Below are 25,141 nucleotides of genomic sequence, written 5' to 3'. Positions count from 1 at the left end.
GACGATTATCCGGATGGCGCAGTACAATTTAACCGAATGGCGCAGTACGCGCTGGAGTGGAATCAGCTACTGAATCTGCGCCTCAAACTATCGTCTTTAACAAAGAAAATCCATTATATTTATTCAGTACACCGAAATGTTCCCCACAAAGATTGACATTTCTTTTTCACGTTCCGCGAGTGGACGCGCGCTGCACCTTGAATATCGCTGCAAATGTTATTAGGCCTTACAGGAAACCGCATCTCAAAGCGACATACTGTGCCTTCAGAAGTGCAGACACAATCTGTAGTCAGCAAACAATCACCCTTGATAATTTATTACATAGCTCATATAGCCGGAGCCTGTACAAAGACGCGCATAACGGTCTCAACTCGTTCATTGACAGTTTTAGTTGGGCGCCGCAACAGCTCGGAGGACTGACGCTGCCAGCCATTCCGCAAGACACTTTTATAAAGTTGTGCGTACGTAACGAGCCTACGTACGCAGCACGGCTGCGGGAGAGAAGTGCGCATGCGCAGTACGTAGCGTATCTATTCCAGGGATGCGCGCGTATATGCCTGTAACAAGACGTTGCGTTCTCGCCAGACCTCGAACAAACCAGAAACGAGAGCACATGATGGCTGCAGTGGCTTTCGACGCAGACAGCAACAGCGAACCCGACGCAAGTCGTGTGTACTCCACTGATCTCCACTAGGAGGAGCTGGATGGCGCAATGAGCACGCGGGCGTGAAGCCACCGGAAGCCGCCGTTTTTGTCCCGGAAGAGAGCTGTTCTCTTCTTTTTTAAAAGAAATACGTGCCTGTAGCGCAGTAAACTGTACGAATCGACCGGGAAATTCGTCAGGGAAGACATTTCACGCGTAAGTACCTCAAGTTGCATTACTTTTTACGCGTTTTGTACGTTGCAGCCACTCCGCCGTATTCGGACGGTGTCGGCACGGCGTCTGTCATCTTTCGTGTAGCGTTCGTCGGCGTCTAAAGTGAGGCGTAATCGCAGAGTTTGAAAAATAAAAAAGAAAACGATCATAACAACAGCCGCAACCCGAGAATATTTGAATTGCGCGACTCAGACGGACAGAAGACGCCAGCTTCCGGGACAAAAGGGGACCTCCGGTGGCTTCACAAGCGCCCGCCTCGCAGAGCGGGGATGCGCCGTCCAGCCTTTTTAATGGAGGTCAGTGGTGTACTCCACATTGAAAGGACATGTTTCCACGCCAGACAAGGTACTAAAATAAAGAGGCACGTTCCAGCGTCCTCACGAGCGGGAAGACATAGCCTGGCGTCTCACAAAAATTCTCAAGCAATCGTCTTCGACAGGTTGTGTGCGGGAACGCGTTAATCTCTGTCAGGCCTCTCGGCGAATGCCTCCGTAAAAAAAAATAAAAATAAAAAATAAGCTTGGTGCGTGCTTTAATTCAAGCTGCAACATAACGCGCGTCGAGCGTTGTGCGAGCTTTAACTCCTTGAGAGTGTTGCTTGTAGATCACAAACTCAAGAATACGTTGAATACAACCAGTTGCTAAGCCTTATTCACGCCGCGCAGGATAGGACAGCTTTTAGCGAATGGATTCCCCAGAATGTTTGTATTTCTGGAAATAAAGCCGCATTGTATTGTATTGTTCTATCCAGTGTGGCTGTGCCTCATGAGATGCCCTTCTACTAAGTCCACCCAGCTTCAAAGCTCTGCACGCATAAAAAAGTTGAACGTACACGGCAAAGGTCAACGCGCGCAACCAATGCTCCTAGGAACGGCATTAAAAATGCACACAGCCAACGCCGCGGTCTGACGTGTACGCTGATAGCCGTTACCCTGGCCATCGAGGTCTTGCGCACAGATCGCAGAGGCCACGTTGTTACTGGGACCTAGTGTACTTCCGACGTCGGTGGCGCTGATAAGCAATCGAAAACAATTACATCTCGAATATGACTTGTCTCATTGAGCGAAACGTACCACAGCGGGGTAAACTACAAGTGTTGCGGCGCGCTTCGCTTGCAGCGCGCGCAACGTATCGTGCACTGCGCATTCAATATCTGCGTACGCCCAACTAAAAGTGTATTCGAAATGGCAGGCTGCGTCCGCAGAGCTGTTGCAGACGCTCAACTAAAACTGTCTATTAAGAGGCGCACGTTGCCCGTGAATATGGCCCCCCCTCCAAGCGTCCCTTCCACGGAGCCTTCCGCGTGAGCGCAACCGAAGACCGAAGATGCGCACATTTTCTCGAACATAAAACCACAAAACTACCAAAGACACAACGCACTTCATGAGACAGGGAAAGCAGAGAGGAGGGGAGGAGGCGCCGCCTCCGCCACTGTCGCGCCGAGGCGCCGACGCGACGGCGAGCCCCGGCGCCTCGCCGGGCAGCGTACGCGAACTGCGCGAACCGCGCTGAACGGCAGGCAGCCACGCCGCCACGCGACCACGCGATGTATTCGCAATGCCCACGGACTATGCCCCAAAGAAGGAGAGGCCCTATCGTATTTCAATGCATTGCGAAAAGTGTGGCGGAAGTGACGTCAGATCTATGGGGCAAACAAAACCGGTATGGGGCAAACAAACAGCAGACGCCCCGCGGCGTGCTCTCCGCGGTGGTTAGCTTCTGCGCAATTTGTAGTCCCGGCGTAAACTTAGCGCGTATTGTGCGGTTCGCACGCAGTAAAATGTTGCAAGCAGACGTTTACCAGGCTGTTCCTGCGTGGCAGGCACGAGCGCTGCGTGCTGAAATTCTTCGTGGAGCGTTTTTGTGCAACAGTACAGAACACCGGTACGTGCCGTGATCAAAAACGTTCAGCCCCTGCATCATCGTATTCGAACTCACCTAGCAGTGACTTACGTGTTCTGCTGGGCGTTAGGCCTTCCCTTTCTCGCAGCCCGATTTCCCGATCTGTTGCCGGATTAGCACGGTTCTTTGTTCGTGTATAGGCCCGACTGGCTGCCCAGGCGGCGCTGCGAAAACGTGCTAAAAAGCGCCCCCTACGACAAGTTCTTTGGTTTCGAGTAGTCAGACAGGCGGCCGCATGCAGCACTAAGCTCAGATGCGCAATGGAGCCGCCGCTGTCGGTTGTGCTGCGCTTTGGATCTCGGCCAGTTTCATGGGCGTCCGGAGGGGGGTGCAAGGGGGGGGGGCAGCTGCCCCCCCTTGGAATTTTGGATAATAATTTTCTATGCAGTAGCAGTAAGCTACACAGCTTGATTAGGACACTCCAGTCCTGCATATCCGCGTGAAACGTCATTCAGGATTACCAGCCAACTTTGCACGTTGCATACTGCTATGGACTAATCTTGCCGGTCATGTCACGGCAATGAAACAAAAGCTACCTATGCTGTATGCCCCCCCCTCCCCCCCCCCCACCCTCTGCAGATGCACCCCCTGGAAAAAGTTCTGCGGACGCCCTTGGCCAGTTTCTGGCGTGGCTGAGTTCTTGAGGCCAAGCAATCTGCGTAAACGCAAGAAGCTCGTCAACGTCAAGTATGTTTACGACGTGCAGGAGATTGAAGGAACCATTTCGGCGCGCTGCAACTCGCAAGTGCAGCGAATCTCATACGACGTTGAACTCGAGTTAAGTTTTACGAGGCCTGCTCGCGCGATTAACGACAGTGCATAAACGAAAATATTGCTGTTAAGAAAACCGACATGATTTGCATTACACGACGAAACGGAATCAAGAAAGGTCCAGACGAAGGCTAGCCGTCGGCGGCCGAATGAGCGCATTCGCGTCGTGTGCCGTTTTCTGCCGCATTCAGTCGCAAACACACTTTTTCCCCATGCACGGTCGTAATTTTCAACATTTGCTTCTAGAATTCGTCAAATTCTGTCAGCGTGCGGTGGCGGTCGAGAAGCGACGGCGCGCAATGTTTACAGCCGGCCGCTGGAAGCAGCCGGAAAAATCGTAGGCACATACGCAGGGTGACTCATGGCATCGTTTTTCTCGTTTCGCACGAAATGCCGGCTGCATATCCTCGTGATCGCCGTCGGCAGCCACGGCGTGCCGTCTGGACTGCACACAGGGAATGTATATATATAAACGCGTGCACGCGCGTACGAAAAGTAATCAGCACGTTACGTTGCAACCACGTTTTGCTCGCGTACTCACTTCACGCGTCCGGACGGCACGTATCCCGCGGTTCCGTCGCTCCACTTCGTACGGCTTTCAGGGGAACCAGTAAAACTGCACATTAGGATCCTTACCCCCATGTTCGAGGCAATTAACCACGGCGACCGCGCTTCGGGACCGCGCGCTGCTCAGAGCCGTCGCCCAGACCACCTGCTTTCGGCACGGTTTGTTGAAGCAGGGATCGCTCGTCAAACATGTCAGACTCTGCAGGCATAGCGGACAAGTTCCTGAGTACGTTTTAAGCACTTTTTGAGCCTGAAAACTAGGCGCAAAATTAAGTAAAACGCTTAAAGCAACTGAGAACTGCGTAACTCGCCGGTCGGCGTCCATTTTTGACTACCCAAGCAACTTCGGCGCACGCCACCAGGCTCCGCCACAGTACTCAAAACTCCAGCGCGTCAGCCCTATATGGAGACTGAGCGTAGGAGCTATTCGGCGCAACGCCAACCTATAGTTGACGTAACTTCACGTCGAAAAGAGGACACCGCTGTATTGTATACGCGATCGTGCACGTAAAGTTTGTAATTCCAGTACGCACACAACGACAAGCACGCAGCGAGCGCACACCGCACAATACATATATCACGTAGTCCGATAACAACATAAGTTTATTGCCCTTTCGTTGAACGACACAGCCTCTAAAAACGTACGATGCCTTCGGCGCATGTTATGTACGGCGTGTCAGACGCCAAAAACAAAAGTTCACGTGTGTTCTGAGTTGACACAATGAGTAAGAAGCAACAGAGCGCACATCCGAGAGCTTCGCATGCAAATACCATGCATTAGTGATCAGCAATGAAGCGAACGTGTACGTACACATGAAAAGTAACACCCGGTACTTTCCGCAGTCCACGCGATTTGCACCGGGTATACGCAACCATACGCAACAGCTGGCATTGCGTAGCTTTCCTAACGAACACACAGAAGGAGCAGCATGCGTGAATCGCCTGCGCCGCTTGCACGGCGAAAAAAAAAAAAAAGGCTTGAATCGCGCATGCGCTTGCAAACGACACGGCGGAAATCGCGAAATGTTTCGAGGCTCCTTCGCTAGGAGGCGATGCGGGTGTTTGCGATGTGGAGGCTTCACGAATGTGACGTCAGGGCCTCTCCTTATTTTTCCTTCCTCCATGCTATGGTAGCCACCATATCCATGCACCAGAGCACGCCTGTCTCGCACCCAGGCTGCTGGCGAGCAGAGCGGATACTCTCGCACCCAGACGCCGGGCTGACCGGGGCTGCCAAGGCAGCCAAGGCGCGCGCGGGCTGCACCAAGTAAACAGGGCGAACTGCAGTTCCGAAGCTTTAAAGTGCAAAAAAGTACCCGTTCACGCCGCTTCAGCGTATAAGAGCTCGTCTGGGCACTACTGTGTCGTCTTTGGATGCCAAACAAGCAGCGCAACAAGAGGATAATAGCGTTGTCTGCGACGATTATACGACGCGCCACGGAAATAGTGCCGGTGCGGTGTTTTCAGCTTCGCCGCGAGTGGATAACTGTGATTCAAGCAAAAAAAACTAGGAGCCGAGTGAAAATGCTCGAGTAAATACACTAAATGCGTGTATTCTGCAGTGTGATTCCCACCTATTTCATTCTGCGAACCTAATTTGCGTGACACGCAACTGGGTTGAAGGCAGGCGCGAGCTTTGTGTGGGGGTGCACTTCATACCTTTGAGCGTTTCCTTTGACGAAAATGTCGTGCAAGGTAGTGCTTTCAAGCACAATGAATCAGCATGCTTTGCCACTTTCAACGTAGTATTAAGCTTTAGTGCTTTTGATGGCATCCACGCCTTCGAGATTTCGTCTTCAAAAGGTAATAAATGGAACGGTGCTCCTCAACAGCTGACCAGAATTTCGTGTTTTCATTGCAGTGTTCGATGTCCCCAAATTTATTTGGACACGACGCATCCAGCTGCGCGTAATACATATATTGGCACGTAAGTAAAGAGTACTCGCGCCAGTCGGTTAGCTACGTCGGTTAGCTACGTCGCAGAGGTAGCTAACCGGCTTAACTAAGAGTAGCACAGTATCGCTTGTAAAGCACCATCGTTACAAGAATAAAATCGCGCAGGTAGCTTCCAAAAGGGATCGATGAACGTCACTGCAGGTGATACTCTCTGATAGCACGCTTTTGTGAGCAAGACGCATTATTGTAAGAGCGCTCGTGAAACAAAAATTACGTTCCGCGAAACTACCTGTAAAGCGTACTCTAATCATTACGCGATGCATGCTGAAATGATGAGCTTTCACAAAACTTTGTGCACAACTTGTAATATGGGGCAACAAAACATCGTTTCACTCTTTCGCGAGCTGCACTGCAATTACGATTCACGCGTACTACAGCGAGAACGTTTTTTTACAAATGTAACAGCGTACGTATCTGACGAGATTGCTTTCGCAGCCCACTCAGCACGTACTGTATACATTGTGGAATTGCATGAGCAAGATGTTTTTGATATTCCAATAAAATCAGCGAAAATGTCCAGGCCAGAAAAGACGCGAAACACGCTCTCCGACGGGCTGAGTTTCGAAAGTTTCACGTTTGCTCTGTGCAGCGTCTGCTAGCGTGGCAGCCCGCGCACGTTGTTTCCTCGCGTGTGCGATAGATGGCGCGACGCGCGATGCAAATATGGCGATGCGCATGGAATTCGCTGTGTTCTGGTCTATAGGTGGCGCGCCGTGCTTTTCAAGATGGCGCCAGGAGGAGGGTCAACCTAGAGTTACTGTATATGCTACCTTTAGGTAGCAGAGTTGGGCATCCGTCTTCCAACGCCGCTAGCCACCATGCATTGCGGAGAAGCTGCCGCTTGGGCCAATTATTTTATTTCTCGACGGCGCCGCTGCAGCGAACTGAATTAGCACTAGCCATCGACAGCCAATGTTTATCGCCGGTCTTCGACACGCCAGACAGGTTAATCGGCGACACGGTAGGCATGACGCCTGCAAAAACGAAGTGCGACTTCACCGCATAGCGGTGGTTGCTAGCCGGACCTATGCGCTACTCTGCTACCTAAAGGTAGCATATACAGTGACTCTAGGTCAACCCGTTTGTTAGCATAGGAACAGATAGGACGTGCGGACGTACGGCCCGTGCCACTTTCACCGGATGAAGTCATGAGCCGCGCTGAATTGGATATGAGACAAATACTTTCCCAAACCATGGAAAGTGCAACGTACCCACCACCTAATTATTTGCTGCGGTGTGAAAGGTTATATTTCCGCTCCGTTACCGTGCATAACGATGCTTTGCGATATCCTGTGCGTGCTACATAAAACTGCATGAACTAAAATTGACGTATGAGCTGAACGGCACACCGAGGTAGTACGTACCGAGCCTGCCTGACGGATTTGCCGCAGTAGTAGGCCGCCAGCGAGTAGCGTCATCGCTGCAGCACGGGACCGCACGTCGTCATCACTTGCGCAGTCGGGAACGCGGTATTACGTCTTCAACGGAACACGAGCATTTAACATCCCATTTAGTAGCGCTTGTGTCACAGCCATGCTGAGACTCTAGCCGTGTGCAATTCACTTCACTCGCATGTTGCAGATTCGATCAGCCCGATCCAAACATGAATATCGAAAAGAATGCACACGTGTGCTTTTCGCAACGTCGAAGAAGTTAGCCGAGAGGCGTAGATTGTGGCCGTGACTGCACGTTCCATCGCTCTAACCATTTCGCTTCGCTGGTCGAGCTCGAGCGTGTTGGCGATGCGGCGCTCCATAATATCCACAATAATTGTGATACATGCAATGCACAAGAGGAACTATGCTTTTATTCTGGTCTCACTCAAGGATATTATACGTTAAATACAATCAAAGTGACTTACGAGCGTGAAAGAACATTAACGCACGAGGAGACGTGAAGTGCAACTCGCTCCTCGTGAGTTCAGCTGATCGTTCATCGTCGCTGTCACAGCTGTCACTCTCGTAATGGTGTAATAGTAGCGCAAAAAAGACGAGGACAAGAAAGTGAACACCACAAGCGCTTGTGGTGTTCACTTTCTTGTCCTCGTCTTTTTTGCGCTACTATTACACCATTATGAATCAGTACCAACTAGCTCGCCTTTCCGTTTTGTGTCACTCTCGGTGCTTTCACAGTCTTCAATCTCAAGTGTAAAATCCTCGTCGTCAAGATGGTTTCTTTTAACATCACTGCTGAAAGCAATCCGAAGAAATTCCTCCGCCGAACGACTGCGACCAGTCCGCGTCATCACGTTTACAATTAGAGAGACGTCTGGGTAGTTTGGGCGCGAAGAACATTATGCTCTCGGATCGGTCAACGAGCAAATCGCTTGCAGTGTGCTGCCACCTATCAACAAACGTAGAAAAACAAACGGCGCAGCGCTGGCTATGAAACCAACACCAACACACTGGAGAATGACGGTGTGGAAAGCGTTCGCTCCACGAAAGGCGTGGAGCAGACGCGTCCTCGAATGATTGAAACGTCGCTCGCACGATTAGTAACAGCGCTTTGCTGACAAAGGATAGAGGCTCTATTTTAATGTATCGACAACTTGAGATAGCTGAGTTTTACAAGAGCACATCGCGAGCCCGCGCGACTTCCCGCGTAGTGTTATGGGATTCATACTCTACAAGAAACACTGACCAATGCTATATGCAAGTAAAACAGGGTGAGATTCAACTGAATATGTCAGACGATAATATTTAACTAACCTACGTGGCTACAGAAAGCCTCGCGAAGCTGATAGTATGCGTACGCTGTGGGCTAGCATTGAAAGCGCGAGTCGCCACGTATTTTCACGAAAACTTCGCGTCTCGCAAGAACGAATCAGATTTCTCATGTCACGGAGGGCCCGGTTTGTTCACTGATGCAGGGAACGAGCAAAGTCGTAGTGTACCTTCCTTGCCAATGCGTTAACACTGAGGTTAGAACAGCCGAACAAGGGAGAGACTGCGTAGTGCTGCCATTTGTCGGGCCGATAGGCCCTTATCTGCAGCACGCACGTTGGAAGCAGGGGGAGGAGAACACACGCGCATTGCCCATGCGCGTGACGAGCGGCAGCGGCGGAAAGCCACAGGGGGCGTGAAGATGGCTGGCGGATAAGAAGGGAGGCGAGACAAGCCCCAGGGCTTTTTGGTGGGCGGCAGGACGATGGGATGCGGCGACGGTCGCGCTAGGCGCGACGGTTTCCTCCGTGAGTGCTGCAGAGCAGAGGCCACGCCGGTTTGGGACGTCCGTGGCTCGTCTTCTACTGCGAGTTGCGCGTGAGTTTGCTTTCCTGCCGTTATGTTTCGCGCGTAGGTTCCATTTGACCGCCAGTCTGCGGGGACTGTTCGTTCCGGGCTTTTGGCTCTCCTGTATGTTAGTGCCGTGTTGTGCCGGTCTGGAAGGCCGGTGGTGATTCTTTTGAGTCGTGAATTAAAACGGTTCTTGTTCCCAGCGGTGCTGGCTTGTGTCGTGCGAATTACGGCTCACTGACCCCCCTGAGCGGAGGCGGGGCCTTCATCTGGCGCCCAACGTGGTTTTCGCACGTAGCTGACCTTCCTTTCGTTCCTTGCAACGTGGTTTCCTCATGCAGTATTTATGCTTTTCGTTTGAGTTCGCTTTCGCACCGCGAGAACCGCACGCATTAGGCCCCCGTCCTGCCGGCCCATCGCACTCGCGGTATGCTTTGCGCATATTCCAATGCTCTTGCGTTCCGGTACAGTTACAGCTCGCGAAGGTGAAAGCCCTACGGACCTCAAGTCTAATATAATGCCCGACAAGGTGAAACAGGACGCGTCCGCGCCAGATACTCCTCGTATCGTCGAGCAGCTGACCGCGTTGCTAGAACGCCAGGCTACACCAGCCGACACATTTCGCTTACCGCTGGCCGTGCCTACGTACGAGGGACACACAGACAAGAAATCGGTCACAGACTTTTTACAAGATTTACAAGATTATCGCGACGCGCAAGCCCTCCCAAATGAGACTCTTCTGCTACGCGTTCTGCCCGTCGCCCTGTCTGGCTCTGCCGCACGTTGGCGTCGTCGCCAGTCTTTCGAAAGTTGGTCTCACTTTGAGCAGCTATTCCGTGCCGAATTTCTGCCCCCCGACTACGCCGTGCGCATGAAAGATGAACTTCGCAGCCGTACACAGGCTGAGGAGGAAAGCCTCCAAGAATACATACGGTCCTTACAGGAGCTTTACGACCGCGCGGACCCTTCGGCACCTGAAGCGGAAAGAGTGGCTCGGGCAGTTAAGCAGTCGCATCCGCGTTTTCAGGCGTATTTGAGGGGTCGTTCATTCTCTTCACTCGACGTCCTCGCTACAGCAGCGGGTGATATTCAGGCCGCGATGTTGGCGGAGCTCACGTACCAACCACCGCCACCGCCTGAATCCACTCTCGAGCCATCCTGTGCGTGGCACGGTCGGTCCAACCCAATGGCCTCACCGATGACCCCACCAAGAACTCTAGACCCATTCAGCCACCACAATCTGCCTGCTCCGTCCGCCTTCCAGTCAACTACCCAGGAACGTGGGACACCCACACCGGGCGTCTCGACCCAAGGCCAGCCCGTAGCGGTCGCCGCCCATTCTAGTGCCGGAGGCACAAGTAGGAACCCTCCGGTATGCTTCCAGTGTGGAGGTCGGGGCCACTATAGGAGCCAGTGCCCAAGCAGACCACGTTCTGGCCGCTGGGGAAACGATCGGGGCCGGCGATGGTGAGCGCATGCCAATCGCCGGCCAGCATTCCACCGCCCCCCGGGGTCCTCTCACTTTACGCAGGTCCTGGAAGAACTACTGCGGCTCCTCTGTGGGCTACGACGCGTCTTCAAGAGCAGCCAGCCACGCTGCAGAGGCCAGGCCACCGGGTGTTTTGGTCTTCACATCATCCAGCCGCCAGGAATCACAGCCGCGGCAAACCTTCGACAAAGCAACGCACGCCCAAAGGGACAAGGCCGCATCCCTTCCCGCTCGGACAACTGCCAGAGAATCAAGCAACCAACGCTCCTGCGAAGTACTCCCCGCCCGATAACAGCCATGGTGTACTCAACAATACGGTGAGCGATCGTCCGTCTACATTCACTCCCCTCGCTGCCCACGCCGATAAAGCACCATTAGTGATGGTTTCCATGGCAGGAGTAAAGGTCCCGGCGCTGTTAGATACTGGTTCAGCTGTTTCCGTTTTCGGGGATCGCATTAAGAATGCCTGCGAGATGAAAGGCTTAACTTTGCGAAGTGTAAGCACTAATCTGCGCGTGGCCTCTGCTCATGTTGTCCCTGCTAAGCTTGCAGCTCGCTTAGCGGTTAGACTCGACGGGCGAAAACTTCGGCAACGTTTCCTACACCTACCCGGACTTTCCTGCCCCGTAATTTTGGGACGCAATTTTATAGCGAAGTCGGGTATCGTGCTTGATGTCCGTACGGGCACCTACAGCCATGGCATCAATGCAAAACCACTCGCGTTTGTGACTACTTCGCCACAACCCCAGTCTGATCTGCTTGCAACAAATGTGCATCCGTTCTTCGAGGCCAGGGAGGACTTCTTCACTATTATCGAATCCTTCAAAGGGCCATCACAGCTAAAAGCTAGAATCGAAACAGCCCTAAAGCCCTTTGCGGCAATGTTCACAGAGGCTCCTGGCAGAGTTAATGTATTGGAACACACGATCGACACAGGCGACGTCCGCCCTATCCGTTTCAATCCTCGTCCCCTGAGCGTCCACAAGCGTGAACTTCTGGACGCTGCCCTCGACGAAATGCTCGCCACCGGTGCTGTAAGAGCGTCCAACAGTCCCTGGGCGTTTCCAGTTGTTTTAGCTCCAAAGAAGGACGGTTCTGCTCGGTTGTGCGTTGATTACCGGCGGTTAAACGCCGTCACGGTTCGAGACTCGTACCCCTTCCCATCAATCGACTCTGTTATGTACTCCCTTGGAGCCGCCAAATTCTTCACTACCCTTGACTGTAGCAGAGGCTTCCTGCAGATCCCGTTAGCAGAGCGCGATGCTCAGAAAACGGCATTTACTTGCCACAGGGGATTGTTTGAGTTTTCGAGGTTACCTTTCGGATTGTGCAATTCACCGGCCACATTTCAGCGCGTCATGGACATTGTGCTTCGAGATGCCAAATTCAACTACGCAATGGCTTACATGGACGACGTGGTAGTCTTTTCGCAAACCTTTGACGAGCACCTGACCCACCTAACCACTGTACTACAACGAATGCAGGACGCGGGCATCACCGTCAACCCCCGGAAAGTTCAGTTGGTCTCAAACAGGATAAACCTACTAGGTTTCATTGTCGAGCAAGGCACAATACGGCCAGATGAACAGAAACTTCAGGCCATCCTGCATTTTCCACCACCAACGGGCGTTAAGAGCCTGCAACGGTTTTTGGGTATGGCGGGCTTCTACCGTCACTTCATTCCTCACTGCGCCGATCTGGCAAGACCACTTCACCAGCTCCTGCGCAAGGGTGCCCATTGGTCTTGGACTAACATGGAGCAGGCAGCCTTCCAGGCTCTGTCGGAGGCTATCGCTGATACAGCACGGCTGCGCCTCCCTGACCTAAACTTACCCTTCACGGTGCAGACCGACGCAAGCGATTATGGCCTTGGAGCAGTTTTGCTCCAGGAATATCAAGGGATGCTTTACCCGCTAGCATTTGCGAGCCACACGCTCTCAGGCGCAGAAAGGAACTACACCGTAACAGAGAAAGAATGCCTTGCAATCGTATTCGCACTGAAGAAATTCGACATGTATCTGGATGGAGCTGCATTTACGATTCAAACCGATCACCAGGCGCTGTCATGGCTGTCAAAGCTACAAAACCCATCCGGTCGTCTGGCCCGGTGGGCCCTTTCTCTTCAGAAATATAACTACAGAGTGGAGTACAGGAAAGGCACTGGCAACAAAGTGGCTGACGCGCTTTCCCGAGCGCCACTGTCAGGGGATGGCGAACCAGCCGCCGATGTCCTGGTCGTGACAGTCCCTGAAGAAGTCTGGGGAACACTGGTCTCACGACAGCAGCTCCTCGACGCTCAGAGAAGCGACGACCAGTGCAAGCAGATATGCAGTGGCCTGGGCGCTGCTAGTTCCACCGGGAACACACGGTCCGCAAACACCTATGGCAGCTACTTGCAAGCCGAGGACGGCCTGCTCTTGCGTTACGACCCCTCACTTGAGACTCATGATGACGAGTCCCCGTTCCGTGTTTTCATTCCTCGGACTCTACGCAAAACTTTCATGGCGTACTTTCATGACACACGCCTCGCTGGTCACAGTGATGGCAAGAGAACTTTTGAAAAGCTGTGTCGCGTCGCCACATGGCCGCACATGAGAAAGGACGTCATAACATACGTCCAAACTTGCCCTACCTGCCAGACCGCAAAACCGAGGGGAGGCAAACCACCGGGCCTCATGCAATCTGTAGAAAGCAGGTATCCATGGGAAATCGTTGCCTGTGATGCAATGGGCCCGTACCCCAGATCAGCTAAGGGGTGTCGATATTTGTTAGTACTCACGGACCACTTTTCTAAATGGGTAGAGCTGTACCCGCTACGCCGGCTGGATTCAAAAATAATCTGGGATTGTCTGCTGCAGACGTTCACTCGCTTCGGTTTTCCAAAGCAGCTAATAACAGATAATGCCACATATTTCACAGGCAGAATATTTGCGGACACTTGCAAAGTTCTTGGTGTACACCACAAAAGAACGACACCTTACCACCCTCAGGCCAACATTACTGAGCGCGTCAACAGAAACCTTAAAACAATGTTGGTGGCTTTCACTGACCGGCACAGGGACTGGGATGCCCGCGTACAGGAAATGGCATTCGCCACGCGAACAACAGTGAATCGTTCAACTGGATTTACTCCGGCAGCCATTCTATTAGGTCGCGAGCTCAAGTTTCCTATCGAACATGAGCTCACCCATGACTCCGAATCACCGCGCTGTAACTACGCGACGTTCGCGCAAAATCTCTCCAGTCGCTGGAGCGAAACTTTGCGGGAGGCCAGAGAGAACTTGGAACTGGCCCGCCTGGAACATTGCAATCAATACAACAAGGGCAGGCGACCTCTAGAGTTCGCGGTTGGTGATGAGGTGCTCCGCCGCACGCATCCACTCAGTGATGCAGCAAAAGGGTTTGCTGCCTCCCTCGCACCACGATGGGACGGTCCCTACGTGATTACAAAGCGAATTTCTAGGTTGGCATACCTTCTCAAAAACAAACGCGGTGGTCGAGTAACAGGCCCTGTAAACGTGTGCGACCTCAAAGCTTACTACGAGCGCCCGCTAGACGCGTAAACACATTCCCCCGCTACCGTCGACATTGCTGTCCTGGGTATTCGCTGTTTCTCAATCAGGATGCGGTGCCTTTTTGTTGTCTTGCTGTAATAACCTTGCCTTTCGCAGAACACCCCGCAGCAACTTCAGTGCCAACTAGCCCGCGACAAAGCACAAGGCTGGCACCCATCACGGAACGCCGACACAGGCTGCTGTGAACGCCGACACACGCTACGTGCACGTTCCATTCTGTGCAACCGGTGGGACAGACAGGGCACGAATGGTTATGTGGGTGACGTGTGGGCCGGCTCCGTTCGGTGTAATCATCAGGACAAAGACATGCGACGAATGGTGATGTGTTGTGGTGCCCGACAAACTGAGTAGACAAGGACATGCGACACATTATGAACTGTTGTGGTTCCCGACGAACTGTGTAGACTAATTCAGAACTGCTTCTCAGTTACCCTTTTCTATTTTCTGTGGTGTTCATATTTGTACTTAGTAGTCGCTGGAAAATGACACTCATTGGAGTGTCCATTCTTGTGTGGGGGGGAGTGTCGGGCCGATAGGCCCTTATCTGCAGCACGCACGTTGGAAGCAGGGGGAGGAGAACACACGCGCATTGCCCATGCGCGTGACGAGCGGCAGCGGCGGAAAGCCACAGGGGGCGTGAAGATGGCTGGCGGATAAGAAGGGAGGCGAGACAAGCCCCAGGGCTTTTTGGTGGGCGGCAGGACGATGGGATGCGGCGACGGTCGCGCTAGGCGCGACGGTTTCCTCCGTGAGTGCTGCAGAGCAGAGGCCACGCCGGTTTGGGACGTCCGTGGCTCGTCTTCTACTGCGAGTTGCGCGTGAGTTTGCTTTCCTGCCGTTATGTTTCGCGCGTAGGTTCCATTTGACCGCCAGTCTGCGGGGACTGTTCGTTCCGGGCTTTTGGCTCTCCTGTATACGTTAGTGCCGTGTTGTGCCGGTCTGGAAGGCCGGTGGTGATTCTTTTGAGTCGTGAATTAAAACGGTTCTTGTTCCCAGCGGTGCTGGCTTGTGTCGTGCGAATTACGGCTCACTGACCCCCCTGAGCGGAGGCGGGGCCTTCACATTTTATCGTCTACTAAGCCTCCTCGAGAGGACGCTCCTGAATTCCGCTTGGCAGCGCTACAGTCTATGGGCATTGCGAATACTCCGGCGACGTTCAATTAGCTTAAGGGAGAGGAGGTAAAGGCAGTAGCAGCAGTAGACTGTGAGCCGGAGAGGCAAGTTCATTTCTGCCTCGATGGGGTGGAGCCGCCACCTGCCGGGGCTTGAAGCATTGGTACAGTGCATTGGGGAGTGCTTGGAGTTGGACGGTTGGACGCCGTACGCGACGGAGATCAGGGCGAGTTCATATCTTTCTCTATGGGGTATGGCCGCCGCCAGCTCCGAGCTCGTTCTGCTAGCGCAGAAATATGCGCTGTAGTGAAAGCAGTGAAAGAGAGGCGATAGCTCGCCTCGCAGTCATGCGCTTCGGCCAAGGGGCGAGGTTGGGGGGCGGGAGTGGGGGGCATCCGTAATCGATTAATCGAATAGTTTAATCGATTAATTCGATTAATCGAAAGGCGGAAATCGATGACGATTAATCGATTAATTGTAGACCTTTAATCGATTAATATGATTAATCGTTCATCGATTTCACCATCCCTAATACCGCACTCGAACTTCCAAAGTATGTGTGCCATGTCGGCTGTCTCGTGCCCGCACCACGGACAGACGGGTGACGGGTGGAGCGACGGACACAGCCTGTTCAGATGCCCGGGATATTCGAATGTGTCAGTTAGCAGACGTCTCAGGTCAGACGCCTGAGACCTCTCTAGCTGCTTGTGGGCTGGCGTTTTCCTGTAGTGGCTGAGGATCTCGTGGTACGTGACCATGATGTCCTTGCAGTCCTGTAAGGCTTCGGGGTCTGTTATCATTGCAGAATAATGTCCTCCAACATTGGGTGCCTCGCCATCGACGACGTCTCGCACAGCGGTGACCCTTTCGTCCGCGTCGCGGCGGGCGCGCTCGTTGTGGTTCGACGGGAGGTCGGGTCTTTGTTCGTTGCCAAGCTCTCCCACATGCGCGGGGAACCACTTGAGAGATTTGGTGGTGATCGCGCCGGACTTAAACTCCGCGACTCTGGCGTTCAGCATGTGCGCCGCCTCGGCGGAGACCCATCCCTTGGTAAATGTAGCGTCGCCGCCGGAGGTACCGTCCGGCGGGCTAGGAAGGCGGCTCAGCGCTGGAGCGCCCGCAGTTGCGTCAAGACAGCCGGAGGACGGGGATGGGACTGTAGTTTATTTACAAAGAGATTTGGTCATACGATTTCGTACATGAAATACCCGTTGTGTGGCGCTCTGCGTCACACAATCGAAACCGAAACTGGTAAGGCACAACACCACATCATCTCCCCCTAAAAAGGAAAGGAGTTGTAGTCTGTATATGACATTATACAGTGGTAAGGCACTGAAAAGTTTGTATGAAGTAACATGTTGGCACACAATCCTTGAACATCTTGTAAGAAAATGTGCAAAAATAAGTAACATCATTATACAATAGTTATCAAATGTAGGAATGTATTCTTTATTAGGACAATATTATGTGACCAGAGTTCACGTAGTTTGACTAAACTTGATGTAATGGATTTTTAGTTTTATTGCATGAGCCCATTTATGAACTAGTGCAAGTAGTAATTAGGAACTTAGTGTCAGTCACCATTATATGTTCCCCAAAAAGGATTATGTAGTAATATATGAAAGTAGTATATAAAGTAGTGTATAAGCAGTATAGTAGTATGTGAAACATGAGTATTATGAAAAAATGTATATATATCAAGGAACATAGTCCTTGTACCGTGTCGGCTTTCTTCGGTGCCGTTTGGGACGAAGGGGACGGTCAGTAGAGGAATTTGAGCCTTGGGGCTCACCTACGCGCTCATCGGAGAGCGAACGCGGCAAAGTTTCGAGATTTTCCGTAGTCGGCATGTTAGTCGACGTATCTATCCCCCCTTCGAGAAGCGTTGCATTGGGGCTGGGCACATCAGCCGATTGTTGTGAAGGTGCCTGCAAGGTGGTTAGTGGAAGTCGCACTAACTGTGGAACTGCAGAAGAACATGGAGGTGGGGAGGAATTATGTTGATGCATGGACGATGTGTTAGGTGGAGGACATGAATTCTGCTGTGGAGTTGCATTCTGCTCAGCATGAACAACTACCAGCTTTGATGCATTCCAGACGTTGCCATCACTAAGGCGAAAGGAATTGAATCCAGTTTGACTAAGGATTGTATAAAACCTCTGTATTTATTCTGCTTCCCTGGCAGACGAACTTTAACTCTGAGGCCCACCTGTAGCTTAGGAGGTTTTGCTCCACGCTTAGAATCAATGCGTTGCTTAGTTGCCTGTTGCTTGTGGAACACTCGTGTTCTCACAGGATCCAAACTTGGCGAAGGAGTGGAAGAGTTTGGGTGTAACCCTGCAATGTCAATTCCAGAACGCGGTTGGCGGTTATGCAGAAGTTGTGCAGGCGACAAGCCTGTAGTAGCTTGAGGCGTAAAGTGATACGTGCCTAAGTACTCTGTTACAGCTTGTTTCAGTGGGCGGCATTCAAGTTGAGCGAGCTGAATTTGCTCTTTCAAAACGCGGTTGAAGCGTTCAACTTGACCGTTAGATTGCGGATAGTAGTCCGAAGAGCAAAGATGCTGTATGCCTCTGTCGGAGAGGAACTTCTCAAATATTTGAGATTTAAATTGAGGACCGTTGTCCGTGACGATTGCTTCTGGAAAACCTTCCCTACTGAAAAGTGCTGACAGAAATGTAATTACTGCGTCAGAAGTGACTGCATGGGTAAAGCAAACCTCAGGCCACTTAGAGTGGTAGTCAACTAATGTGATTGCAAATCTGCAGTCGAAAGGAGCACGTTCGAGTGGACCGACAATGTCCATGCCTAGCTTTTCCCAAGGTTTGTCTGGCCATGGGACAGGCTGTAAGGGTGCAAAAACTGGTTTAGCAGATTTATCTGCTATTTGGCATACGACACAGTCGCGAACTGCACGTTCAACTTGGCTATGTAAGCCAGGCCACCAGTATCTTCCTCTAAGTCGCTGCTTAGTCCTGACAATTCCAGGGTGACTTTCATGAGCCAACTGTACGAGTTTATTGCAGAGTGAAGTAGGAATGCTTACTCTATCTGCGCGGAAAACTAAGTTGTCTACATAGGACAGCTCATTTCTGATTGCAAAGTAGGGCAGTAGTTCTGGCTGAAGAGATTTCTTTTCTGGCCATCCGTTCGCAATGTACGGAATTACTTGTTGCAAAGTAGTATCCTCAGCAGTTGCTGCCTGTAAATCAGCTTTACTGATGCATGGAGTGACAAGTGAGATTATCTCTTCTTCCAAGTCTGGAGAGACTGGAAGTTGCAAAGGCAGACGGGAAAGTGCATCTGCTACAACATTATTTGAACCTTTGCAGTACTGTACAGTGAAGTTGTAGTACAAAAGTCTGGCGCACCAGCGTGAAATGCGTAATGGGCGTCGGCCCTCTGATCCAGCAGAAAGTAATGTAGTAAGTGCTTGATGATCAGAGCGTAATGTAAAATGTCTACCCCAGAGGTATACATGCAATTTCTCGCAAGCAAAGAGGCATGCTAAGGCTTCACGCTCACCAGTAGAATATCTGCGTTCAGCAGATGACAAGGTTCTCGAAGCAAAAGCAATTGTAATTAACTGGTCACCTTTGCGTTGTTGAAACACAGCACCCAAACCTATGTTGGAAGCATCAGTCGTTATGACTATCAGAAGCTTCTCGTCAAAGAGTTGAATGACTGGGTTTTCAGCCAGTACTTCTTTGATACTGTTGAATGCCGAATTGGCTTCATGCGACCAATTAAATGTTTGGCCTTTGCGCAACATGGAGCGCAGTGGTTCAACAACGTCAGCATAATGAGGAATGAACTTTGAGTAGTAGCCAGCGAGACCAAGAAATGAATGCAAGGATTTACAATCTGTAGGAGCAGGTGCAATTAACGATAGCATGCACTTTGGACTAAAGAGGAGACAATCCTCTGGCACTGACATTGTGTCCTAAAAACTGGATTTCTTGGACAGCAAAGACACATTTGTCGTTGAGTTTCATTCCTGTGTTGCTTATGCGGCTTAGTACTGCTTGTAAATTAGCATCATGTTCAGCACGCGTTCGACCCAGACTAAAATGTCATCTAGGTAGCATAGTACTCCAGAACAACCTTTCAAGATGTCTGACATCATTTTCTGAAAAACAGCAGGGGCAGATGCAAGCCCGAAGCAGACTCTACGGAATCTGAACAAACCATCATGCGTTACAAAAGTGGTTAAGTCTCCTACTTGATCTGACAAGTTAACCTGATGATGCAAGATCTAGCTTTGAAAAGTAAACAGCACTGTAAGTTGCTGGAGAAGTTCTTCGATGTGGGCAAGGGAAACCCATCAATCACGATAGCTTTGTTTGGTTCACGCAAGTCCACAAAGTCTTAATGAACCGTTCTTTTCTTCACCACGACCAGTGGAGAGACCCAATCTGATGCTGAAACACGTTCGTGACGCCTGCATTTTCAAGACGGGAAGTTCATCGGCAGACTTGTTGTCGAAGCAGGAATGGCAATCTGCGAAGCTTGGCAGCTACAGGTTGCACACCCTGGGCGGCGTTTCACTTCGTGCATGTAGCCTTTCACCAGGCCAAGTTCCTGGGTGAAGAGGTGATGAAATTCGGACGGAGCATTGGCAGGAATTCTTGGAGTTGCTGTACTTGAAACTTGTGAGCAGGACAATGTAGCGCCGTCGATGTGTATGTGGAGGCTTCGAATGGCGTCCAAACCGAGAAGTGAGGAACCTTCTGTTGTCACGTAAAATGTGACATAGCAGTGGTATCGTTGTACCGGACGTTTGTAGAGAAGTATCCGACATGGGAATGCATTTCTGTGAATAGTCCTGAAGGACAATGTAGGAGTCAAGGAGTCTGGTCCCCGGAAAGTACTGCCTTGAAATCTTGTAAGTTCAGCAATGAGACTGTCGCACCGGTGTCAACGAGGAAGGAATGTTGACTTGGCCAACTTGAACAGAAATCTTCAGTGGCGAAGGACGGCTGGAGCGTTCATCAACGTTGAGAATAGTAACTGTATTTGTTACTGCAGCATCTTGCACTTGAGCTACGTTTTGTTTGCGAAGTTCGGACATTTGATGAGCGGCAGAACAGCTCTGAAGTGACCTCGTTTTCCGCAGGCAGAACAAGTGCGGTTGCGGGCAGGACAGTTTGCAAAATTTGCGTATGTTGAGACGATCCGCATCTAAGCAGAAATTCGATCAGACGGTGCGGTTCATTCTGCTGTCCCGAAGAGTCCGATGAAGAATGAGGACGGGTGTCATGTTGCGAGCGGCCATGTTGGCTCCCTCCCGAGTTCTGTCGGGGAGGCCGGCGGCCATGATTCTTTTGTTTTGGAGGAAAGGAATGTGAAGTGCTTTGGCGGCCATCTTGCGTACCCGCTTGAAATCCGACCCTGTCAACTTGTGCGTTCGCGAACTCCTGCATTTCGAGTTCGGTACGCTCCTCTTCTTTGGCAATCTGTATTGCTTTATGTATAGTAAGGGTAGGTCCCAGCTGCAGAAGTCGTCTGCGGACTTGTTGTGCGGTTATTCCGCTGAAGAGCTGATCGCGGACCATGGCATTGACGGAAGTCCCGAAATTGCATCTGCTGGCCATCGTCTGTAGTGCAGAAACATAATCAGTAACGGATTCCCCTGGTAACTGTTTGCGTAGTTTGAAGTAGTGACGCTCTAGTATTTCATTGCTCGGCGCCTTGAAGTGATTCTCGAGCAGCGTGAGCGCTGCGATGTACTCATCTTGCGTGCCTTCGTCCCGAGTGCCATCTCCGCTCCCCGCCTGTTCCTGGGCAGCTTGTAGCGTCCAGTAAACATCCAGGCCTTTTCAACTCCCAGTGCATTCAGCAGGAGGCTCTTCTTCAGAGCGGGCCGGGCGGGTGTCTCCGGCGGCAACGTCGACGTACGCCTGAAAGACACGGCGCCATTTAGCCCAAGGCACGGGAGGAGTGCCCGGAGTTTGTAAAAACGGCGGAGGAGGAATAGCGGCACTCATGCTGGAAACGTGGTTCACTGTGAGTCGCAGTCGCCAGGATGCGTTGGCGAATCACCGGTGCCAGCAAGCATTGGCAGTACGTGCACAGGGTGTGGCCGCAGTAGGGTGTGGCCGCAGTAGGCCTACCTCATTTCGTGCAGAATGTTAAGTGGGGTGATGCCCCGTAATGCGGCTGAAAAGGTGGCTGGCCACGTTGAAATTGGCGGAAATGCCGGAGAAGAATGTAGAGGCTTACATTGTTTTCACCTCGTCGCCACTTTGTAGTGTCGCCGCCGGAGGTACCGTCCGGCGGGCTAGGAAGGCGGCTCAGCGCCGGAGCGCCCGCAGTTACGTCAAGACAGTCGGATAGCGGGGATGGGACTGAAGTTTATTAACAAAGAGATTTGGTCATCCGATTTTGTACAGGGAATACCCGTTGTGTGGCGCTCTGCGTCACACAATCAAAACCGAAACTGGCAAGCCGCGACACCACAATAAGCGCGTGCGCTCGGTCGGCGTCCGTCATTATCGCTTCGCTCCCGTTCAGATGAGTTGTAACGTCAACGTCGGCGCCACTCGTTCACTCGGCGCTAACGGAAACCAACGCACAAACGCACGTAATGATAACACAAATACTAAATACAAACATCACACACTAACGGAACGCCGAGTGAACGTAACGGAAACTTGGTGTGGCACCCCCAATGCGCTTCGCATCCCCTCATGGACGTTCCTTGAGTGGGAGATGGTGTAATTTTTTATAGCTTTTCTAGTTGAAACGCGTGATTACTCAATAATGCCTCTGATTAGGCCCCCTAATGCAACATTTCAAGAGCCTTACAAAAATCCCCAGAATCAATAAGAAGACGCCAAATCCCTGAAAGAGGTAGAAAATCCTTACATCTAGAGATAAATCCCTAGGGTTGGCATCACTGCTTGTCACGGCCGCTTGATGAAATTCAGCGGCCGTGGACCTGTACTGTACTACGTTACGTACCCGCACAGCAACACACCCGACCTCGCCATGTGAGACGAGCACTCTCTATGGTCCCTGCCTGTGATCTAGTGGTTTTGCGCTCGGCTGGTGATCCGAAGGTCGCGGGGGACGGAATACGCGGCGGTAGCATTTTCGATGGAGGCAAATTTGTTTGAGATCCGTGGGCTGAGATTGGGTGCACGGTAAAGAACCCCAGGTGGTCGAAATTGTGGCAGCCCTCCACTACGGCGTCCCTCATAATCTTATCTGCTCTTGGGGCTTTAAAGCCCAACAAATATTACTCCTTGGTCGAGTTGCGACGCGGTATGAAGAGGTGTAAAGAAAACGCGGTACCGTGGCGCAATGTAGCAAAGTAGAGGAAGAAGCAGAAAACTGTAAGTGAATTTGGTCCGGGTGAATTTGGACCGTAAGTGAACTTGGCCCGGGGCTCTTTCTAGGTACTCCAGTTCTTGATCTGTCTTCACGTACCCACGCCAGTTGTGTTCGCCACTCTCAAAGCCCAGGAGATGCGATCGCACGGTGCTTCTAATCAAGCCGCCAACGAACTACGCAGCTTGGATGACGACCACAAGAATGTAAGACAACTTGAATTCGTGCACGCGAACCATGATGGCAACAAAACGCGCCTTCCTTTTTTATCATCACGTGACCTCAGAGTCGTTTGACAAGATGTATAGGCACAAAAAGGCATAGCCAGTTGAAGCCGATCGCTTTAACCAATGACGTCATATGTGACGTTGCAACTTGGGTCCCTGGGTCACGTGACCCCGAGCTGTTGAGGTGCAAATAGACTGTCCCCTACCGTACTGCCTTACTGTATTTGCGTACCGTATTTCCGTAACTTGCTAAAACTCTCTACTAATGCGTGCGTACGGAAAACGCTACGGGTCGTTTAGCGTACTGCGCATGCGCATTTTGATCCCGCTATTCCGCTAAGCCCGTTAACTATTTAAGTATACTCATGACTGTGCATATAAGTTCTGCGCATCTCAGGTGTTGTCTTAAACCTCCTTGGTCTTGTCACCCTTGATGGAGAAGGCGGTCAGGCTTTGGGTGAGTGGGTGAAACAACTTTATTTCGAGATCCGGCTGGGCCAGACCACTCAGATGGAGGACGGAAGACCCTATCTTCCAGTAGCCTCCTGGTCTGCTGGATAGCCCAGGTTTGGTCTTGTAGATCGGAGCTGAGCAGTGTTTTCCGCCATCGCTCACGGAGGGGTTCTGTGGAGTCCGTTTTCTCATCGGGGCACCGCAATAGTATGTGACTTAGGAAGGCCTCTTCTATTTTACATACTTTACATACAGAATTTGGGTGTAGTTCTGGGAACATCCTGTGTAGCTGAACAGGGCTAGGATAAGGTTTGGTTTAGAATTTGGGCCACTCTGGCGCCTGTTTCCTATCCAATTTCGGTTGAGGTGGAGTGCTTTGTGTATTCTGCATAACTGGTTAGTTTGTCTCTGATTAGCAGTTCCTCTTCGGCAACAGCATCTCCTGAAGAGGGTACCCCTTGGGTGGGTTTGCTCTCGCGGCCAAGGGCGTAGCCAAGGGAGTGGGTTGGGGGGGTTCAAACCCCATCCCCCGAAATTTTTCAGTTTTGCTTGCGTATATAGGCACGCACACATACATACACGCACGAACATACATAAAGTATGGTTGAACCCCCCCCCCCCGAAAAAAATTTCTGGCTACGCCCCTGCTCGCGGCCCACGCGACAGCACGTGGGCCATCTCATTCGGGTTGTCTGCATGTGCTGGCCAAGCAGAGTAGATATCTGGTTTCCTCCGAACGCGTCGGGCTTTGAAACTTCGGGTGATTTTAATTAAAGTAAACTTCGGTTGCCGTTTCTTCATTCCCTTTAAACTCAGTTGTACCCAACCAGGCAGACATCTGCCGAATGTTTACCTGTTATTCAACGTCGTGAGTACAAGTAAGCCAGCTAACAAGAAGAAAAGGACACGTGCACCGGAGTAACAAGCTGCCGTGAAAAAAATTTTATTCGCTATGTACAAAACTTCGCCACCACTGCGTGGGACGAGGTGCATATACAGACAATTCGCCCGCTGGGTCATCCCAGAAACAGTTTCTGTTTTCTCTGTTTGGAAAGGCTTGCGCTTGTGTCTGCGCAGAAGTCCCGCCCATGGGACACCCGCATAACCGACACGGCCTCATGTAAAGTAGTTTTGATCCCACTGTGCTCGTAATATTCTTTCCCCGCTAATGATCTTCACTACTGGTAACAGATCGACCGAACGTTAACAGAGACACTCAAATGCAAAAAACTATGTAAGGTTTTCTTTTTTTTTTTTTACCTGAGGTGCAGTCTGTGTCTAGAGTTAACGGGCAGCTTGACCTGCGATAAAACCAATTTCTGCAACCCTGGCGTTTTCTTATTGAGCCTTTCTTTTTTCTTTCTTCGGTCACAGACAGCTCGGGAATGGAATTTTTTCTCAGGCCTTGCTGTCCATAAACTTGTGACAGTGACTGTACGTTAAGCAACACTAACAAAGCTCAATAAAAAGCTTGGTGTTTCGACTCCCAAGATGCACAATGATGATGCGATTTCTTTGGTATTTGTGCCGCGAGCACAGATAGTATGGTAATAAATGACCACACGTGTCGACCACACGCACTGTCACGAGACGAACCTCCACACATATATTGGAATGATGCTTTTGCGACTACAGCGCAGCGCGAT

General features: G+C 51.4%; 1 protein-coding gene across 1 annotated transcript; it reads left to right on the top strand.

The window, feature by feature from the left end:
* Window positions 1-9,436: 9,436 nt before the first annotated feature.
* Window positions 9,437-14,607, top strand: LOC119378043 (uncharacterized). The gene is made up of 2 exons (XM_037647291.2): window positions 9,437-11,112; window positions 14,467-14,607. Exon 1 carries the CDS (start codon window positions 9,755-9,757, stop codon window positions 10,775-10,777), a length of 1,023 nt encoding a protein of 340 aa, XP_037503219.1. The 5' UTR covers window positions 9,437-9,754; the 3' UTR covers window positions 10,778-11,112; window positions 14,467-14,607.
* Window positions 14,608-25,141: the final 10,534 nt, after the last annotated feature.

The sequence above is a fragment of the Rhipicephalus sanguineus genome, unplaced genomic scaffold (genome assembly GCF_013339695.2).
Source record: "Rhipicephalus sanguineus isolate Rsan-2018 unplaced genomic scaffold, BIME_Rsan_1.4 Seq6606, whole genome shotgun sequence".
Lineage (NCBI taxonomy): Eukaryota > Metazoa > Arthropoda > Arachnida > Ixodida > Ixodidae > Rhipicephalus > Rhipicephalus sanguineus.
Note: the sequence above shows the minus strand (reverse complement) of the source record. Positions and strands in the feature narration are given on the sequence as shown.